Genomic DNA, 21,157 nt, shown 5'->3' on the forward strand with positions numbered 1-21,157 from the left:
TTGTTCAGTGTTGTTATGAAGATCAAAGAATTTAATGTGGATGAAGGAACCTTGTTCATTGAAAAGCACTATTCAAATAAAGACTCATTAACGTCAGAAGAAGGTTCAGTGCCCTGCATAAAGTGACTTTATTTGACACACGACAATAAAAAATGGCTTCTTTGGGTTCCCCAGTTTTCTGACCATTTTCCTGGGGTGTCACTCAAAGGCTCTGCCCTGAACACCCTGGCTTATGCCCCACACAGCACATGAGGCTTGTATAACTAGTACAAGGTCACTTCTGTGTGGGGTGCCCCTATGAATTGTGCAGCTGCCATCAGTGAGCCACTGCTCCAAGTCACATGGAAACCATGAGCCTTGCAGCTGAGCTTGGTTTGGCTTACCTCATTGATATCAGGCTTACCAATGCTAGCAGATGTGAGAGTTATTTAGACTGAGAGATGTAATCAAATGTTATCCATCTCCAATGTGGATGCAAGAAGAAATGGGCTTACAGTGTGATATGTTGGATTCGAGTTAGACATCAGGGAGAATTTGTTTACATAGAAAATGCCTTTGTAAACAATGAAGAGGGTCACCAGGGGAGGCTGTGGAATCTTAAAAAAAAAAAAAAGACAAAGATTCTGTTCTAAAACTAAATGTGAGTCAGCTGTAAGGCCAGAGGACAGACTTAACATCCTCCCAAGGTCCCTTCCAGGCTTAATATTCTCTAAGTCGAGTTAGTTTCCCATGAGATTTATCAAAACCTCTAGGGATCTGTTGGAACTGAAAACATGATCTGCAAGGAAAACATACTCAAAGAGTATGACAAGTGAGCTTTGTGTGTGCACAGACAAAAGGGTGAGACAGAAAGTGAGGAGAAGAGAAATGCCTCGGAGTGTAAGTGTGCTTACATATGAGTTCATGAGAACACTTGTGTAGATTTGAGGATAGGCCAGTGTGCAGGTATAAGTAGTTGGGTGTGAATCTGTAAACACAAGTGTGTGGAAAAGAGTGTTTATGTGAGCTACCAGTGATCACTGGAGCTGTCTTAGCAGAAGTACTCATTGGCTGTGCCTTCTACCTTGGATGGAGCGTGTGAATCCATGCTAGAACGTGATGAGAGGAGCCTGTCTCCCTCCTCAGGGCTGTCTCTGGCCAAATCCTCCACTCCATCTTCACCAGGGCCCAGTCTCTCAAACGTGACATATGAACCCTGCGTCTCCTCATTCTTCCTCAGTCGGAATTTCTGGTAACGCCTTTTTAGGGACCCACAACAGACAAGCAAGGTTAGGGGCACAGCAATGATGCCCGCTATGCTAATCACCACAATGTTGATGAGTCTCTGGGTGCCTTCAGCGTCAACCACCTCATCAGTAGAGAAGATGATACACTGTTCCTTCTTGGGGACCAGGCCACGCACACAGACACAAGCTACATACTTGGTTTTTGGCATAAGGCCCTCAATGGTGACCTTCGTTTTCCCAGGGTCTACACTGACCCTCCTCATATCCTTCTCCCCAAAGATGGCATAGAGTACACTGAATGCAGTGGTGTTTCCAGCCTGGGGGGCTTTCCACACCAAGGTCACACTGTGGTACGTGTCCCCTACCACCTTAACTGACTTCACCATTTGGGCTGGTTCCAGCTGATTCAATGGCAGGTCCTTGGCTCTATCAGCGTGCTCTGCCCCAAGGCTCCCCTCAGAGAGTTCTCCCAGGGCATTCATGTGGAAATGTTGGAGAGCAGGATTCTTCTCATAGCTGGGGAGAGTGGGTCTGGCCACCAAAGAAGACAGACCTGAGGTAGTGGAGGCATACCTTGCCACTAGCTCATTGTAAGCCGCAGCTTCTGCTCCCTCAGCCTTCCCTGGCCAAGGCCTACTTGTGGGCCCTTGGGGCTCAGCAGTGGTCTGGGCCTCAGTGATGATGAGGGAGACAAATGCTTCAGTGGCCCCCAAAGAATTTTTGGCTTTGCAGACATACTCTCCAGAGTCACGGTGGGATACTTCAGGCAAGCCCAGAAGAGACCAGCTCATGCCATCACTGGAGGTTTCTTGATGCACTGAAAAAAAAGAGAGACATGCATAGGAGGTCCACAGAAAGGTAAGGCAATTTGATCTTTGATCTTAACTCAAAAGCAATTCAGATTACTGCTCAATGAGACCTATCTCTAGCTGGCATCAGCCTGATACCTCTCTGTGATATCATGTGTCATGAGCTGGTGTACATGAAAAGTGCAAGGCCCAGCACAAACCTCAGGTATTACAGAGCTAGGCGATACAATGAAAATAGCAGGAGGAGCCAAAAGACTTGTGTACTGAATCCAGCTCTGGCCTTTACTCCTCAGGTGTCCTTGGTCACTTTATTTAACCTCTCTGAGCCCTCAGTTTTCCCCATCATAATAAATTGAAAATAGTCATACCCATCCCATCTACCTTAAAGGAGCTATGAGGAATCAATGAGATTAATGCAGATCAACTGAGTAACAGTTGTACAACATGGTGTAATACCATGAAGCTGTGATATGTAAGGAAAGGGTTGTTACTATTGTTGTTGTTATTACAAAATCAACCTTTTGTTTGTAATTCTCACCCACTTACGTTGTCTCAGATCTAAGCTTAGCCAGATGTCAACATCTGGGCCCATGATTGTCATAGCCAGATTTCATGGAATTCCTAGGGCTCTAAGGGGAACCTGTAAGACTCCTAGTAAGATTGTACCCAAACCCTCCCAGGTACATGGGGGTCCCTCTAGCACCAAGGTTACATTTCCCCTAAGTCCAGCCTCCCTAAGCCTGGACTGTTCACCTCAAGGCTAGAGGTGTGAGAACATAGAGTCATCTGGCTATTGTAAACTCACCTGTCCCATGAGCTGATGCCCATCAGCTCTCCTCCAACTGAGCTCTGGACTGGGTATCCAGTGGCCCCACAGCGCAGGACCTCAGTGCTACCTAAAAGGGTCTTGACCTTGGCCACTGAAGTATAACCACCTCAGGACGCTGGCACTTCCTGAGTTCCAGCTGGCTGAAGGCAACTCCAGCCAGGCTCCAAGAGTAGAACACTTACACTCCTGGGATCGATGAAGGCCATATTTGGAGTTGGGAAGTTTAGGATCTGCGACATTTCATAGAGGCTACAGTCACATACCCAGGGGTTGTCCCTGCAGACCGGGAAAGAGAAAATGAAATGAGTATCCCACCTGCTTTCCACACTCCTGAAGCATTAGCTTCTGTCCTCTTCATTCAACCATACTCGGAAAGGTGAGAGCCTCAAGGACTCACAGTCACCTTTGCAAGCTCTCTGACTGAGCTCTAAGCATGTCAGTAGTGCAGTAGTAGTAGTAATACTAGTAGTACTAGCAGGAGCAGCAGCTGCTGCTCCTGCTGTTGTAGTAACTGACATTTGCATAGAATTTTTGGAGATCTGAAAAACACTTCATATACATTATCCCATTTAAACTTCGCAAAACTTGCTGTGAGGTAAGTACAATGTTGATGCCCATCTTACAGATGAAGTAACTAAAGCTCAGAGAGGTTAAGTGACTTTCCCAAGGCCACATCACTAATAAGGAGCAGAGACTCAAAGTCTTACTGACTCCAAATCTGGCACTCTACTCACTACACTTATGTGCCCTTTATTCCATAAGATACTCTTGACCCAAAGTTCACACTTAGAGAATTGGTCCTTTTTTGTGTTTCTCCATCCCTAGGGTGGTACTGAACCATCCACATTCTTCCTCCCAAGAGAATAAATTGGATATTTGCCAAATGGCTGTTTGAGATTAGGGTTGGTTCCAGCCTGTGGAATACACACACACACACACACACACACACACACACATATATATATTTGCATATATATGATATATAAATATATAAAACACATGTGTATGTATAACAATATAAATTCTATATAATTATACACACAATTATATCACATGTGTATATATTATTATATAGAGTACCCCAAAAGTCTTAGTGAAGTTTTTTTTTCTTTCTTTTTTTTTTTGTGAGGCAACTGGGGTTAAGGGACTTGCCCAGGGTTACACAGCTAGTAAGTGTTCAGTGTCTGAGGCCGGATTTGAACTCAGGTCTTCCTGACTCCAGGGCCAGTGCTCTATCTACTACACCACCTAGCTGCCCCTTAGTGAAGTTTTTTGTTTTGGTTTGGTTTGGTTTTTGGTTTTGGTGAGGCAATTGGGGTTAAGTGACTTGCCCAGGGTCACACAGCTAATAAGTATCAAGTGTCTGAGGCTGGATTTGAACTCAGGTCCTCCTGACTCCAGGGCTGGTGCTCTATCCACTGCACTACCTAGCTGCCCCCCCCCTTAGTGAAGTTTTAAGCTGTATTAACACACACACACACACATAGACATATATATACACATAAGAACACACACACCCCACCCTATCTTCAACCCATCAACCTAACCTTCACAACACAAATTTGTGTATCTGAAGGAAATAAAATTAAACTGGACATTACAAACATTATAAAAGACTTAATAAGGAAATGAATTCTGATATGGGCAACATGTTACCTAAAGAGTTCATGTAGAAGATGGGGTGGTGAGGTGAGGGAGAGGGAAACATTTTGCCTCCATGATGGTGGTGGGTGTTAAAGGCTGGTTTAACATGAATGAGCTTCAGGCCTCATTTAACAATGACCAAAAGAACCTCAGCCTAATCCCTTACCAAGGGTTTCCCTGGGTCATTGCTCCTCTGCCAACCGAGGATCTCACATACCACCTTTGCACCATTCCGCAGAGGTGTCTGTTCATGCAACAATGGAGCCCATGAGCTGTGGTTTTACAGACATCCGGATCTAACTCACTGAGCTAACTAGTGCAAACACTGCAACAAGAGGTGACTAAAAGACCCAATATTCCTCCTCGATATTTTTGTGCTAAAAATTACCCAAGCAAGGGGAGGAAACTGAGGCAAGAATGCCTCAGTATGGAAGGAAGTGATTTGCTCAGGGTCACACAGCAGAGCTGGTCTTCAAAGCCTGCAAGAGGGTGAAAACTGATAAGAAAAACAATACGACTATGGAATCATGGTTCTAGATGGGGCTGTTAAGGGAAGCTTGATGTTTCTTTCTGTTTGACTTTTTTTTTTTTTCACAAAGTCATTTGTGCAAACCCTAACCCCAAACTAATCCAGACTGGCCTGTGTATTGTATTGTGAAAGGTCACTGGATTCAGCAGCATCTTCCAAAGTGCAGGCCAGCATTTCCTAACTCTTACAGTCAGCTTCCACAGGTCTGACCTCCAGGCCACTGGATGGAACAGTTGACCTTTTACAACCTGTTCCATGACATTTCTTTCTTTCCTGGTTACTCCAGCCCAAATTGCCATCTCCTTCCTCCAAATTCCTCCAGCACAGATTACGCAAGATCCCTAAACTAATTTAGTACTTAATCGAGACTAAGTTCATGTTCTCCACCTAGAATGAAGCTCTGTAAGAGGCAATAGAAAAGCTACTAGTTTGGAAGTAAGGGAACCTGGGTTCAAAAAGCAGCTATGTACAGGCAATAAATATACCACCAGTGTGACCTTGAGCAGGCCAGTTACTTCCGGGCCTCACTTCTGTCAGAATAAAAGAATCCAACTAAATCATCTCTGAAGACCCTTCTAAGTCCCATGAGCCTATGAATAAGAGGGACACTTCTCAAAAGATAGGGGGCAGCTAGATGGCACAGTGGATAGAGCACCGGCCCTGGATTCAGGAATACCTGAGTTCAAATCTGGCCTCAGACACTTAACACTTACTGGCTGTGTGACCCTGGGCAAGTCACTTAACCCCAATTGCCTTACTAAAAAAAAAAAAAAAAAGATAGTGTAATGTAGTGAGAAAAACATCTCAAGTCAAAGGACTTGGGTTCCAGTTCCAACTATGCTAACTAGTTGTATGACTTTGGGCAAGTCACTTAACCACTCTAGATCTCAAGTTCTTCATCTGAAAAATGAAGGGTTTGATCTAAATGAAGGGCTCTTAACCTGGGGTCTGTGAAGTTTAAAAAAATTTTTAGTATAGATATATTTCAATATAACTGGTTTGTTTTGTAATATTCTGTGTTTTATTGTATGTATTTATTTATGCAGATATTATGCATTTATGCATTTAAAAGCATTATCTTCACCTGACTATCAAAGGGGTTAATGACCTAAAATAAGGTTAAGAAGCCAGAGAATAGATTATCCCTAAGGCTTTTTCCTATTCTAAATTGTGTGAGCAGATATTCTGTTTTATGCTTTGCCTATATCCCCCTAAGCACCCAGTACAAAGAGAGACATCCAGTGCTTAATAGATATGTCGCCTGACTAATTGAGAAAGCTAGTTGAGTTCAATCATTTGACAAGCATTTATCAAGGACCTACCAAGCACAGTGTCATTCTCCTAGTCCTGTCCCTTTATGTGTTTAAAAATCCCTGAGTGCCCCAGAATGTTATTCTTAGGAGTTGGGCTGGATAGCTTGACCTTTCTTACCCAGGATGATCTTGGAGTTATCACTGGAAGAATAAGGACCAGCCTGCAGATGAGACCAGGTGGTGAGGAGCTGCTGAGGAAGACGCATCAGCTGATTGCTGGAGAGGTCCAGGAAAGTGAGGTTCCTTACATAGCGGGCTGCCTCTGCAGACACAGCTGAGAGGCGGTTCCCATGCAGATCGAGCAGCCGTAGCTGTGGGGTATCCCCAAGAGCTCCCCAGGGGAAGGATACCAAGTAATTCCCAGGAAGGCGCAGCTCTCGAAGCCTCCGCAGGCCACGCAGCATGACAGAACTGACGCTGGTCATGGAATTGTAGGGCAACCACAGGTACTCAAGGCGAGTGAGCTGGTGAAGGGCATCCCCTGGCACTCTCCGGATGGACGTCTTCTCTATGCGGAGCTTGGAGGTGTCCGGTGGGATCATCATGGGAGGGAGGGTCATCTCAGGGTCATTGCACACGACCACCCTGGGTCAGATATAAAAGGGGAAAAAGACAAAATGCCAGGATTTAGTGGTGATCCCATTCCATCCTAGTTTCATATATCATCCCCACCAGCTTCCAATGACACAGTCAGTATGGTGTACCAAGACTCATTTTTTTTCTCATAAAGCATCCATGCAAAAGGTGTAAATAGTCTCAACCGTTCAATAAATTCCATGAATATTTATAAAGCACTTGCCATTTGGTAAGCACCAAATAGTATTCAAAGAAATGGCACAAAGGCCATTCCCTCAAGGAGCAAATAGTCCCTCCGGAGCTAATAGAATCACAGCATCTCAGAGCTAGAGAGGACACCCAAGACCATCTATCTAGTCCAAAACTTACCTGGATAAGAATCTCTTCTCCAGCAACCTTCAACAAGTACTAACTGGATGATTTACAGAGAAGGGGAAGTCACCACCTCCCAAGGGAGACAATTCCACTTTTGGCCATCTCCAAATATTGGAAGGTCTTCCTATCATTAATCCTAGATCTGCCTCTCTGCCATATCTGCCCATTGTTCCCAGTTCAGACTTTTGAGGCCAAGCAGAATAAATCAAATGCCTCTTCCACATGGAAGCCAGCAAATGACAGCTATGACATCATCCCTGTCTTCTCTTCTTCCATATAAGCATCCCTTTGGCCAAACCTTTCATGGTATCCTGGTCACTCTCTTCTGGACACCATTCAGATTACCAATGCCCTTCCTAAAATATGTTGGCATGACACAGTTCATTTGTAGTCTGACCCAGGCAAAGTACATCAAGACTTTCACCTCAAGGGCAGCTAGGTGGCGCAGTGGATAAAGCACTGGCCCTGAATTCAGGAAGACCTGAGTTCAAATCCAGCCTGAGACCCTTGACATTTACTAGCTGTGTGATCCTGGGCAAGTCACTTAACCATCATTGCCCTGCCCCCCCCCCAAAAAAGAAAAAAGACTTTCACCTCAATCCTTAAGAGCAAGATCTGGACTGTATATATGGTATACACAGTAGATGCCTGATAAATTTTATTGAATGAAGTAAGGAATGAATGTGTTCAAGATATCTATTTGAAAAGTTGAATAACGACAACATAACATTCAAAGAGCTTCCATCATGCTAAATGTCAAGTGAGTAGAACAGACAAGATGTGCCACAGGAATTCCAAAAAAAGAGAACACATTGTGGACTAAGGATCTTAATGCTATCACTATTCTCTGTGCTCTCTCTCTCTGGGGTCCTTTCCCAGCCTGCAGCCATGTCACTTTTCAAGCCTTCATCAGTTATATTATACTTGAGTCATTAGGCCCAGACAGACCTTCTTCTAAATTTTCATTTCTTGGTAGCCATGGTATAGCAACATAGAATTTGACTAGGAGTAAACAGACCCAGATTTTAGTTTTGGCTCTGCCACTAATCAGCTATGTGGCCCTAGGTAAGTCATTTCACTTTTCTCAGTCTTAATTTGCTCCTCTGTAAAAAGAAGGGGTTGAACTTAGGGATTCTGTTGACCACACTCCCTTCTCCTAGGTACACTCTCCATCCTTGGCATCCATGACACTGTTCTCTCTTCTATTCCCATCTGTCTGATCACTCTTTCTTAGTCTCCTTGGATAGGTCATCATCCTTTTCTCACCTACTAAGTGGGGGTATCCCCCAAGGTTCTGTCCTGTGTTCTCTCTCTACCTTCTCTCCCTTGACCATCTCATTATCTACAATGGGTTTGATCATTATCTCTATGCAGATGACTCCCAGATCAATATATTTAGCTCTAAACTCTCCCTTCAACTCCAATCTATCATTACCAATTGCCTACTTAATATCTCCACCTAGTCAAACTCAACACATCTAAACTAATATTCCTAAAACAAGTATCTGGCTATGTCACTCCCCTACTCAAAAATTATCTTTAAGGCATTAAAACTCCATGTAGGCTGTCACGCACCTTTATTTTCAGTCTTACTGTAAGTACTCTCAAGGATGTGCCAATAAATTTTTAACAACCAGCTCTCTGGGGGAGACAGGAATATTCACATGACACATTTTTATATTTAACCTGAATTAACATTTCCTTCATGGCTTTTTTAAGTCTAGAAATCAACAAAATAATAAATCAAACCATGATGTGTAGCATTTGCCAGTTCACACTGAAAATTTAGCAATCACTTCTTGGAACCAGTGTGAGCTGGCTCCAGCACACCACTCCCTCTCATGTAGTCTCCATTCCAATCACACTGGCCTATAAAAACTATTCTCCATGTACAGCATTTCATCTTCTGCCTAGGAACCTTTGCAAAAAGTAGTTCCTTTGTGTCTAAAATGTTCTTTCTCAGGGCAGCTAGGTTGCGCAGTGGATAGCGCACTGGCCCTGGAGTCAGGAGGACCTGAGTTCAAATGCGGCCTCAGACACTTAAGACTTACTAGCTGTGTGACCCTAGGCAAGTCACTTAACCCCAATTGCCTCACCAAAAATTTAAAAAAAAAAAAAAGGCAATTTAAAAAAAATGTTCTTTCTCCTCACTAGTGACTCCTCTCAGAATTTCAAGTTTCCTTCAAAGCCTTTCCTGATACTGTTAGCTGTTAGTCTCTGTCCCTGAAGCTATTGTACACATACTTTGTGTTTATCTATGTCCTGATTGTAACTCTCCTGCCACCAACAGACTGTAAGCTCCTTGAGGGCAGGGACTGTTTGGGGGTTTGTCTGTCTGTTCTGTCTTCAGCATAGTGTCTTGCACATATGTTGGTTGGATTGCATTGTATCGAATTGAATCTGAGGAATCTTTTACATATAAAATTCTGTAATCCTAAAACTCCAGGAAGGAAATATCTCCCAGTCACACTAGCCTAAACACCAAAGTGTAATGGGTAATGGGGGATGGGGGGGGGGGGGAAGAAACATTGGACTCAGAGTCAGACTCAGTCCCAGCTCCTTCAGTTTACTATTAACTGTGAGCAAATTACTTAGTAGCTTATGGCCTCATTTTACTTATCTGTAAAATAAGAATTACAGATATTTGACATGGCTAGGACATTTTAAGTGTTCTGTGTAAATAGGAATGATTAAGAGCAGCAGCTTCTTGGGTCCTCTGAGGGATCACTCTTGATCATTCTGGCTAACCCTATGCAGCAAACGAATCAAAAGTTTCTTATAAACACCTGGCTGAGTGTCCTTCCCGAGCCTTCTCCAGGTCATGCCAGGAAGACTTCCAACATCACAGCTACATTTTCCCTCCCTTCCTTTAGTTCCCCTCCCTGGTCAGAGGACAATAGGGTTTCTAGTCTTTCTAATAATTTTCCTAAAGCAAATTAGTTCCAAAGGGGGCACATTAGGTGTATAAGCAGAAGGCATTGCTATCATCAGAGCAGTATCTAGCCATTTTGGTTCCTTAGCGCAAGCATCACTATGTGCCCACTCGAATTATTCCTGGAACACCAACCTTTGTGAGGAAGACTGAGACCCCAGGACACTGGCTCTCATGTGGAAGAGCCTAAGACAACAAAAAGCTGCTTTTGGCAAGGCCACTACCTCAGAAAGAATAGGATGGGGTTGGGCTAGCTGATAACTTCCTGGGTTAGCTAGTTAACCTTGCTAATTAACTGACTAGTTTCTAGGCTGCTAAGGGAATGAAAGCACCATTACAATGTGAATGGAGCATATTTCAAATCACACAAGCTTTTTCATTGACATTTTCAGGATATACTTTTGCACCTCTAAATTTCTGCACCCTGGGAGGAAGCACCAGGTGCCCTGATGGAATTATGTCTCTGGGTTTCATAAAGTCTTCCAGGAAGTTGCATAAAAGTAAAAGCTGTTACTCTGTCTCAATAAAGAAACTTCTCTCCCCTTGGGAACTTTGTGGGGGAGGGGAGTGGGAAGAAACCTAATCTGATTCTCTGATGTAATCAATAAGAATACCAAAGCATTCTTTATTTGTGATGTCCTAGCAAACAGTTAAAAATAAACGATCGCAGTTTTGTTTCACAGTGAAATGAGGGTATTAGCAAAATCGAGGCTGAGAAATAGTATTGTCCAAAAATGGAGCAGGCTGCCTCCTGAAAGAGTGCGCTCCCAATCACCGGAAGCATTTAAGTAGAGGCTAGCTGGCCATCTGTTCAGAAAGCTACTGGAGAGGAGATTACTCCAGGGCCTGAATGGGTGAGAGACGAGACAGATCACTTGAAATATGCCTTCTGAATCTCAGCATCTAGGATATTCCCATATTCCCTTTGCTCCCCTTGCTCTCGGAGTTGCTACGTGACAGGGGCTTATGCTAAAGTACAATTCCCAGGTCTCCAGACCATATGAGATGTTCCTCCCAGGACATTTCTCCCTGATTGCTTTGCCTGTTCTCTCCAGAGACTTGAATTTGTGGGACTGGCTGTGTGGAAATATGGAGAATTTTCCGTGGGACCCAGGATGGCAGTTCCTCCATAAACTAAGGATGTCCTGTTACCCTAGGGGGAGGGGGGGAAGAGGAAGAAAAGATCCAGATGTTTTGCTGTATCCTAACCAGATTCCCACTCTTGCTCAAGTCCAAGGTTCTCCCATATCCTTACCAACAAAAATGAGAGAGGGAGGGAACAAACATTTATGGATCACCTACTATATGCCAAGCACTGTGCTAAGTGCTTTACAAATAGTATGTCATTTGATCATCATGAAATTTGATTATCATGAAGGGCTTCCTGGGTGTTAGGGTCTTCAATATAAAGTCAAAGGGGCAGCTAGGTGGTGCAGTGGATAGAGCACCGGCCCTGGAGTCAGGAGTACCTGAGTTCAAATCCGACCTCAGACACTTAACACTTACTAGCTATGTGACCCTGGGCAAGTCACTTAACCCCAATTGCCTGACTAAATATATATATATATATATATATATATATATATATATATATATATATATATATATATATATATATATAGTCAAAGATATTAGGATTTAGAGCTGTAAGAGACCTTAGAGACCTGCCAGTCTAACCCCTTCATTTTATGAACGAGACTGAGACCTAAAGAAGTTAAGCAATTTGCCCAAGGTCAAATCTGTAGGAAACGAGTCGGAACTTGAACCTAGCCCCAGGCAAGACCACTTGGTGAAAGTAACAAGCAAGAAAAGGGGAAGGGGAGGGGGCTCTATTCCGTCCCTTCCCATTCTGAGAAGGGAAGGCAAGTTAGGTATTCGGGTTCCACTTACCTGTTTTTGGTGCCATCGCTGAGACTGTGTAGGCTACAGCTACACTGGGAGGGACAGGAGCCGAGGGCTTGGGGAAGACCCCTGAGGGCCAGGCACCAGAGCACTCCCATGACCACCCACATGGCTCCAGCCTCCCAGATTCAGGCCCGGGACAGTGGGGCCCTTTTCCCCTAACGTATCTTCCCCAGAGTCGCTCCCATCCCTTGGACTCACAGTCCTCTCAGCCCAGCTATGGCGGCTTCCCTTCCCCCTCCCTCCTCTCTGGTTGATGCCATCGGATAAAAGGATAGGCGGCGGATTAAGGAGAGGGACTGGAGCTATTTTCACGTGGGTGCTTATTGCTTCCTGGAATATCCCAACTATGGGGGGGGGGGAGGAGTCCCTCCTCCCAGCAAACAACTTCAAACAGAGATCCCTATAGAAATGTGAAGAATCTCAGCCGTAGAAGGTGACTGGGACCACTGGCTTCATGGTTCCCCAATCAGGGAACTGAAAACCCAAATTACAGGCACATTCTCATGGCATCATCGAATTTAGAGCTGGAAGGGACTTTGGAGATCATGCAGCCCAACCCTTTCATGTGGCAAAATAATTATTCTGAGGCTTAGAAAGGAGAAACAGCCTGCCCTCAAAAATGGAGTGCTTCCCAGAGAGGAAACCTGTGCAAGTGCATAGAGATGGCAGACCAACAGCTACTGGGCCAGTTTGGCTGGAACAGAGAATGAATGAAAAGAAATACTCTTAGTTAAGGTGGGAATCAGCTAGGAGCCACACGGTAGGCCAGACCAAGAAGCTTCCATTTTATCCTGGAGGCAACAGACAGTGACATTCCGTCATTTAATTCAATTTTACATATATATATATAAAATATATGTGTGTGTGTATGTGTGTATATAAAGCATCTGGTAAGTATGGGGGCCTGTACTATGGATTAGGGGGAAAACTCTTTTTTTAAGGAGATGTAACCCAGGTTTCCTGTCAAACCTGAAACTCTTTGAATAAAACTCTCCTAAGTAGTTGAGAGAATGTTGATGTAACATTACATTGAGGGGTGGATAGAGCGCCAGCCCTGGATTCAGGAGGACCTGAGTTCAAATCTGACCTCAGACACTTGTCACTTACTAGCTGTGTGATCCTGGGCAAGTCACTTAACCCTCATGGCCCTGCCAAAAAAAAAAAAAAACAAAGAACACATTACATTGAGGGGTGGAATTAGCACAAGAATTTTGAAGAGAAAAGATATTCTGAGAGACAGAGACAGAGATAAAGACAGGCAGAAAGGCAGACAGACTCTTTTTGGAATTGACTTCAGGGAGCTGGAAGAGAAAGACTCTCTTTCAAACATGTAGAGGAAACCAGATCTTCAATAGGGCCCTCGTTTCTATATTGTCTCCCTAGAGACTTTCGAGAATTTCCAACTGGGTGAGGTTAGGGCCTTCCCCAAAAAAGAAAGAGTCTTTACTCTCCAAAACTCTCACACCAACTCTGCCTCTCACACAGTGATACAGGGAGACCAGTATTCTCTCCATCAATCAGGAGAATTCCATGCAAAATGCTTCAGGCTTGACTGGAAGCACAAGTTACAGTCATATTCTCTGCCCTCAAGAACTTACAATTTACACATAAAGAAACATTTAATAAGCATTTATATGCACAAGGCACCATGTTATGTGCAGGGGATACGAAGATGACACATACTTACAATCTTAGTCCTCAAGTAGCTCACTCTCTAGTTGGGATCCCTCTTTGCAAGCAGCAGGGAATGAAACTCAGTCCAGTGCTCACCAGAGCCCTGGCTCTTCACCCAGCCCAACTCTAGGTACTTTAGTACCTAGTAGCTGTAGTAGTAGTAGTAGTAGTAGTAGTAGTAGTAGTAGTAGTAGTAGTAGTAGTAGTAGTAGTAGTAGTAGTAGTAGTAGTAGTAGTAGTAGTAGTAGTAGTAGTAGTGGTGGTGGTGGTGGTGGTGGTGGTGGTGCTTTAGAGGAGAAAGCCATTAAAAGAGTGATCAGTTCCCTATCTTACATAGTTGTTATCGGTTGTCTTCCATATTTCACTGTGAGCTCCCTGAAAGCAGGGACTTTTTGTTTTGTTTTGGGTTTTTTGCCTGTCTTTGTATCCCCAGGAGTTAGCATAGTGCCTGACACATTGCAGATTCTTAATAAATGCTTGTGGACCCTCCTTTTTCACCCAAGAACTCCTTATGCAACCCAGGTTATATAGATATAAGAGAGATATACATAACCTTTTACTGTTGCCAAATTTTCCTGACTCCCACATTCAGTTAAGCAACCCCATATGCGGTCTCAACCCACAGTTTAAGAAACTAAGATCTAAAAAGAAAAATGTCTTCCGGTATCTACATTCCATCCATTCCCCTGGTCCTGAGTGATAAAGATGGCATCATTTAGATAGTAAACCTCCCTACCAGAATCAATGGGATCTACACCTGGAAAGCTCAATCTGGGAGAGTACAAGCCACACCTGTACATAGGGCATCCACATTCCACTGAATTCACAGGGCCTCAGGACCTTTTCTCCTGATAGAAGATACTAGAAATCTTTTTTCATATAAGAATGAATGTCAGATAAACTACTTTATGGCCTTTGGCTTCCAAAACCAGGTCTTTTGCTTTAGAAAGTAAGAAAAAAAAAAGGAATGAAATAGACTTGGCCAGATACTTAGTGGGGGATGATCCAAAAAGGACCTAGCTACAGAAACTGAGGGACTTTCAAGTGCCTAGGGACCAGAAATATTAGTGGAAACAAAGATTAGAGCTTTTCCTCCCAAGCCAGATTATTTTCCTTTTTGTTAGCCCTGGGACACCTAAGATGGGCCAGTCAGAACCAGAATGGCATCACTCTCCGTTGCTCCCATTCCACTCTGATCCTGGATATTCTCATCACAAGTACTGTGAATGAAAGAAGGACTGCACACAGAGAGTCTGGGTGGAGGGGTAGAAGAAGGGGTGTGGGAAGGGGGAGGAAGAAGATTTTTTAAAGGATGAGGGAGGGGGGCAAAGGAGGAGTGACAGAGGAAGAGAAGAAAGAGGGGAGAGGCAGGAGTAAGAGCTGGCCCTTCTACAAACACAAGACTTGGGACTAGATGGAAAATGGCAGAAAAACCTCCAAACAAATTGTAATTTTGGTAAAGTGAAATGGGAAATAAAAGCAAAATTAGAAGCAAGGTCAGACTAGGTTCTGGAAACAACCATGGGTATTTCCAACTCAAAGCCACTTTGGTGAATTCATTCAAAATCTTTACTGGGCAATAGCTTCATTTTACAGTTTAATCTCAATATCAAATAACTTCATTGCTAAAGAATCTTTTATTTCATTCTTGGTCCACTTTTTTCAAATGCCTTCTCTTCAATCTTATGTTTGTCATAATATCATTCAATTTAAATCTAATCATGATTGTATTTTTAACCCGTTTTTTTTCTTTTGAGACTTACATGCCTGTTTCTATGTTCCTTTTTAAATTTTTTTTTAGAGTGGAGGTTGGTGGTCTTTGTCAGCAGGCTCTCCCCTCTGCCCCCCCCCAGAAGAATGGAAAGAGTAGAATGTCAGCTTTTTGATGGCAGGTTCAGTTTTAGTTTTGTCCTCAAATTCTCAGAATCTGGCACAAGTGTAGATGCTTAATATGTTTTTGCTGAATTGAATTGAATGTTTATAACTTTAGAATAAGATATTATGGCACTGTGGATAAAGCACCAGCCCTGGATTCAGGAGAACCTGAGTTCAAATCCGGCCTCAAAAACTTGACACTTACTAGCTGTGTGACCCTGGGCAAGTCACTTAACCCTCATTGCCCTGCTCCCCCCCAAAAAAAGAAGACATTAAAGGCTAAAAGGGACATTTAAGATGATATCATTCAATCCCTTCATTTTACCAATAAGCAAGCAGAATCAAAAATAGACAATGATTTGCCCAAGCTGGTAGGGCTGGGGTTAGGAAGTAGATCTCCAAATGTCCAGTCCAAAGCTCAAATCACACCATCGCTCCACCTCTCTTTCAGGTCTCACCTCAATGGACAACTCATTGGGAGAATATGAAATTGATAGAGACAACCAAAATACGTTGTTACATGACAATCATGAACTCTTTTTTCCTACATAGTACAATTATCAAAGTACTTACAGCACTCCTTAAATACTCCTTAAATATTTCAGTAATATGATACAGTAATGATCCATGATCATTTCCAGAGTTTCTTCAGTTTCTGGGGCCACTGCACATAATACTATCTGAGAAAAAGAATGACCACATTGCTCCCCTCTAAGCTCTGAGCATACCCACCATTTTTTCTGAGCCTCATCATCCTCATCTGTAGAATGGGGAAAATAATTCTCACCTTGCTATGGTGTAATAACAGGATTATTGCAAGAATCAAATGAGATACAGTTTGAAAAATTCACTTAAAAAATAACCCAGTCTGAAAAGATTAAGCATGCAGATATACAAATCATTATGTATATAAGTAGCGAGGCATTATTGTCAATACATGGTTGATCAAGCCTAGCCAGTCCTGAAAAAGGACCACAAAAATTATATCATGAAGGCCATATTTCATGAAAGACAACATGGTGTAAGGGGATGAACACTGGCTTTCTAGTCTTCATATGTGTGTATGTATACACATATCTATACACACACACATATAAAGTCTTCTAGTCTTTATCAGCCACCACACTCCATTCCTAGGGTCAATGTCATTGCCTTCCTTAATGTATGGCATATAGAATAGTGCATACCATGTGTTATGATGATTGAATGAAACTATATACATGTATGTATGTACTCTATGAACACGGAACTCCATATAACCTTGTACCAGATGGATCAAAGTTCATATGTAGTCTATAAGTGCAGGAAGTGATCATGGGAGCTACTCCCATGTCACGGTCAGAAGCAGCATGGTACAGTGGATAGTGCCCTGGTCATGGAGTCAGGAAGACCTGGGGTCAAATCCCACCAACACCACCCCATCTTTACTAACTAGGCAACTCCAGACAAGTCATTTAATTTCTATGTCTGTCAGACAACACTCTAAGTAAGACCTATCTACTATCATCGATAGGTTGTGATATACAGTGGAGGATGGAGGTCCCATCCTTGAATTCTTCCCATGCTAGAGTTAGTGACCAAGAGCTACAGTTGGGTAGGTTTCCATGATGAAAGACTCATTGGTTTGAAAGAGTACAGAAAGTAGAAGGATTGGTTGTGTTCTCTTTGATCCCGGAGAGCAAAACCAGGAACAGTAGGTGGATTGCAAGAAGGCAATTTAGGCTTGATGTCTGGAAAATCTTTCTAACAGCCAGAGCTATCTAAGTGGACTGGGAGACCTTGAAAGGTGGTAGGTGTCCTTCCTCAGAGGTCTTCAAGAAAAGGCTGGACAACCACTTGACCAATTATGTTATAGTGAGATTCCTTTTGTGTATCAGGTGGATTAGGAGGCCACTGAGGTCCCTTCCAATTCTCCAATTCTGTGATTCTGCAATGACACAACCCCAAAGTTCTCATCCTTGTAAGGGTCTGAAGCATCATATAAATAAGGCAGCATCTGTAAGTGGGATATGTGTTATGGAGCTGAAGGTCCAGAGACAGAAAACTGTGGAAGGTGAAAGCAAGGTCAAAACCAGCACCCACCAAGTGGAGGGGACTAGTGAAGAGACAGGGTTCAGGGTCAGACTGCAAGGATTTAGTAGAAGGAAGACGACAGGAGCAAAGAGTTCTCTCGATTTGCTGCAGTGTCATACAGATAAATGCATGTTTTAAGAGTAGCCAAGTATCTTTCAGCTTCATCTGGGTCCAATCCTCCTGAAGAGCTCCTATTAACAGCCTTCTCATTTGCTTCTTGGCAACATCTGCCTGTAGGCAGCAGACCTGCCCCTGACTTTCCACTAATGTTATTTCTTTTTTTTTTTTTTTTTTGCTTTTTTTTTTTGCTGGGCAATGGGGGTTAAGTGACTTGCTCAGGGTCACACAGCTAGTAAGTCAAGTGTCTGAGGCCGGATTTGAACTCAGGTACTCCTGAATCCAAGGCCGGTGCTCTATCCACTGCGCCACCTAGCTGCCCCCCTCCACTAATGTTATTTCTACAAAAAACAAGTAAATCCCCAGCCCTGAAGAGATAACTCTACTTTAAAGCCCTTTCCTCCCAACCCTTTCCAGTGAGGAATAGATTCACTTTACTCTAGGGGAAGCTAGGTGGCACAGTGGATAGAGCACTGGCCCTGGATTCAGGAGGACCTGAGTTCAAATCCGGCCTCAGACACTTAATACTTACTAGCTGTGTGACCCTGGGCAAGTCACTTAACCCCAATTGCCTCCCAAAAAAAAAAACACTTTACTCTAGTAAGACAACTCAGTCCCATTTCTTTATCAACAAGGACCTTGGACTCAGGTGAACAAGCAGTGTTCTTCTGTGCATCCACTCAAAAGGCATGTTATCAATTTAGTGAGTGTTTTCCCTCTGCTCCTTCTACTAAAGAGATGCTTTATGCAGTGGACATTTGGGGACTCCCCAGTTTGTTTCAGGGGATGTCAGCATCTTCAGGGCATGAAACGTAAAATAAAATTGAGGATTTTCTTTAGTATACTTTGTGTGTCTACATATGAACTGGTTCTTTGACAGGGAAGTTAGTCTACTGTCTTGGGAAAAGAGAAAGAAGCCTGAGAGGCAGTGAAAGTTAGTGAATTGGTGAGGTAGACTGTAAGATGGCATCCCATGCTCTGACCAATGGCTTCAGGGAACTTGAAGCATTTGCCTTCAGCACTCCCCTTGTGGTAGAGAGTAAGTATAGGAGGATATGATGGAAGCACAAAATCTGTAGCAACAGTGAAAAATGAGAGGCTTTGTTCTAATCTCCAACCAATACATCTATAAAATACAATGTTTAAACTGAGAATTTCTTCACCTCTCTTGGGTCTTAGTTTCCTTATCGCTAAAGTAAAAGGGACAAATTATATCAAAGGTTTTAATCCCTTTGTGTCATTGACCCCTTTGGCCATCTGGTAAAGCCTATGGACCCTTTCTCAGAATAAAATGTTTAAATAATTGAAGGAATTTCAATTAGAGGTAAGTGAAAATAAAGAGATTACTTTTTTCTTATCTAAATTCATGGACTCCTTGAAATGTATGCACAGATCCCTTGGTGGCTCAAGGATTTCACATTAAGAACAAATGAAGGGGCAGCTAGGTGGCGAAGTGGATAAAGCACTGGCCCTGGATTCAGGAGTACAAATCCGGCCTCAGACACTTGACACTTACTAGCTGTGTGACCCTAGGCAAGTCACTTAACCCCCATTGCCCTGCAAGAAAAAAAAAGAACAAATGAACTAGATCATTTCTAAGGTACCTTCTAAATCTAGAATTTTATTATATTTTAAGGGAAGAATCACAGAATCTCAAAATTGGGAAGTGGTAGTAGGAGCAGTAACAACCCCTCTACTCACTCAGGCAAGTTAGGCAAGTTTTTCCTTAAAAAGTATAAAGGCATTCCTGGAGACTTGGTTAGATCAGGAGATTATCAATATTACTTCCATGAGTACCTGAGGTTTCATGGATGGTGAATCAGGATGGACAGCACTGGAAAGAACACTTTACTCTGCTGACTCAACTCGAGGTAACCTCAGTGCCAATCCTTAATAGCTTCCTGCTATCACTAAATGTATCTTCATTGGTTAACTGTCAGATGACTTCCAGTTGCCTCATTTTGTTTGAACATTCAGCCTAAACTTACTAGGGGACTGGTCCAGAGTCAGGTCCAGCCCATAGGCTTGCAGCACTAGAGCTCATGAAATAGGCAGTCCACAGGAAAATAAGCTCCAATTGACCTTTATGCCTCAGATGGTGCTTTTTCATGATGCATCTAGAGATGGTGGTTCCTTGCTATGAACTATTCCCCACAATTGGGAGATAAAAGAGCAAACTGCCCATGGCCATTTAGAAATGACTATGCTGGGGGGCAGCTAGGTGGTACAGTGGATTAAGCACCGGCCCTGGATTCAGGAGTACCTGAGTTCAAATCTGGCCTCAGACACTTGACGCTTACTAGCTGTGTGACCCTGGGCAAGTCACTTAACCCCCATTGCCCCGCAAAAAAAAAAAAAAAAAAAAAAAGACTATGCTGTTGAAAACTATCTCTACATGTAACTGGAAAATAATAAAATACTTTTAAAAAAAGAAATGACTATGCTTTTTTTCTTCAGAAATGTTTGTTGTTGTGATAGACTTAGGTCTTCTCAGCAACACAATGATCCAAGACAATTCCAAAGACCTCATGATGGAAAATGTTCTCCACATTCAGAAAAAAGAACTATGAATTCTAAATGCAGATTGAACCATAGTTTCTACTTTTGTTTTTGCTTTTTCCTTTTTGAGTTTTTTCCCTTTTGTTCTGATTCTTCTTTCACAACATGACTAATGCAGAAATATAATTAATGTGATTGTACATATATATATATATATATATATATATATATATATATATCACCTATACCAGATTGTTTTCTGTCTTGGGAAGGGGTGAGGGAAGGGAGTGTTAATATGAATATATTGATCACCTGGATTTGATGGAGGTACCTTATTATCCAAAAGTATTTTTTATAAAACCCTGAATTAATAGGAGTAAAATGTCCTTCAACTGAACTCCAAACTGAACCCAGATAGCTAGCAGATAAAAGACCCTACCTAATGACTTCTTTTCCCTCAGGATAGTAAGTCCCTATCTTATGGTAACATCTGAGCATCCTCCTCCTTGTCAACCCCTTTTTTTGGAATCCTGTAATCTTATCATGGTGCTTCAGTATTTCCTCCATACTTGTTATAACTGAAGTTGTTAAACTGCCTTTGCTTCTGTATCATGCTATTGAAACTAACAACACCCTGTAATCAGTGGACAAAAACCATATATATCCTCAGAAATGGGGAGTCTCCTGAGCTTCCCTCTTAGGAGGGGAGTCTCCACATAGTCATGTGTTATATATTTCTTCTTGGGACAAGAAATATATTAAATTGGTATTATGGGTGTTT

At 42.8% G+C, this 21,157-nt stretch overlaps 1 protein-coding gene across 1 annotated transcript; it reads right to left on the reverse strand.

The window, feature by feature from the left end:
- Positions 1-978: 978 nt before the first annotated feature.
- On the reverse strand, positions 979-12,245 carry LRIT1 (leucine rich repeat, Ig-like and transmembrane domains 1). The gene is given in 8 exon segments (XM_043990367.1): positions 979-1,627; positions 1,670-2,043; positions 2,837-2,896; positions 2,899-2,965; positions 2,968-3,033; positions 3,035-3,140; positions 6,447-6,935; positions 12,124-12,245. Coding segments are annotated over 8 exon segments (1,881 nt in total). The 3' UTR covers positions 979-1,030.
- Positions 12,246-21,157: the final 8,912 nt, after the last annotated feature.

Source organism: Dromiciops gliroides, chromosome 2 (assembly GCF_019393635.1).
Source record: "Dromiciops gliroides isolate mDroGli1 chromosome 2, mDroGli1.pri, whole genome shotgun sequence".
NCBI classification, from domain to species: domain Eukaryota; kingdom Metazoa; phylum Chordata; class Mammalia; order Microbiotheria; family Microbiotheriidae; genus Dromiciops; species Dromiciops gliroides.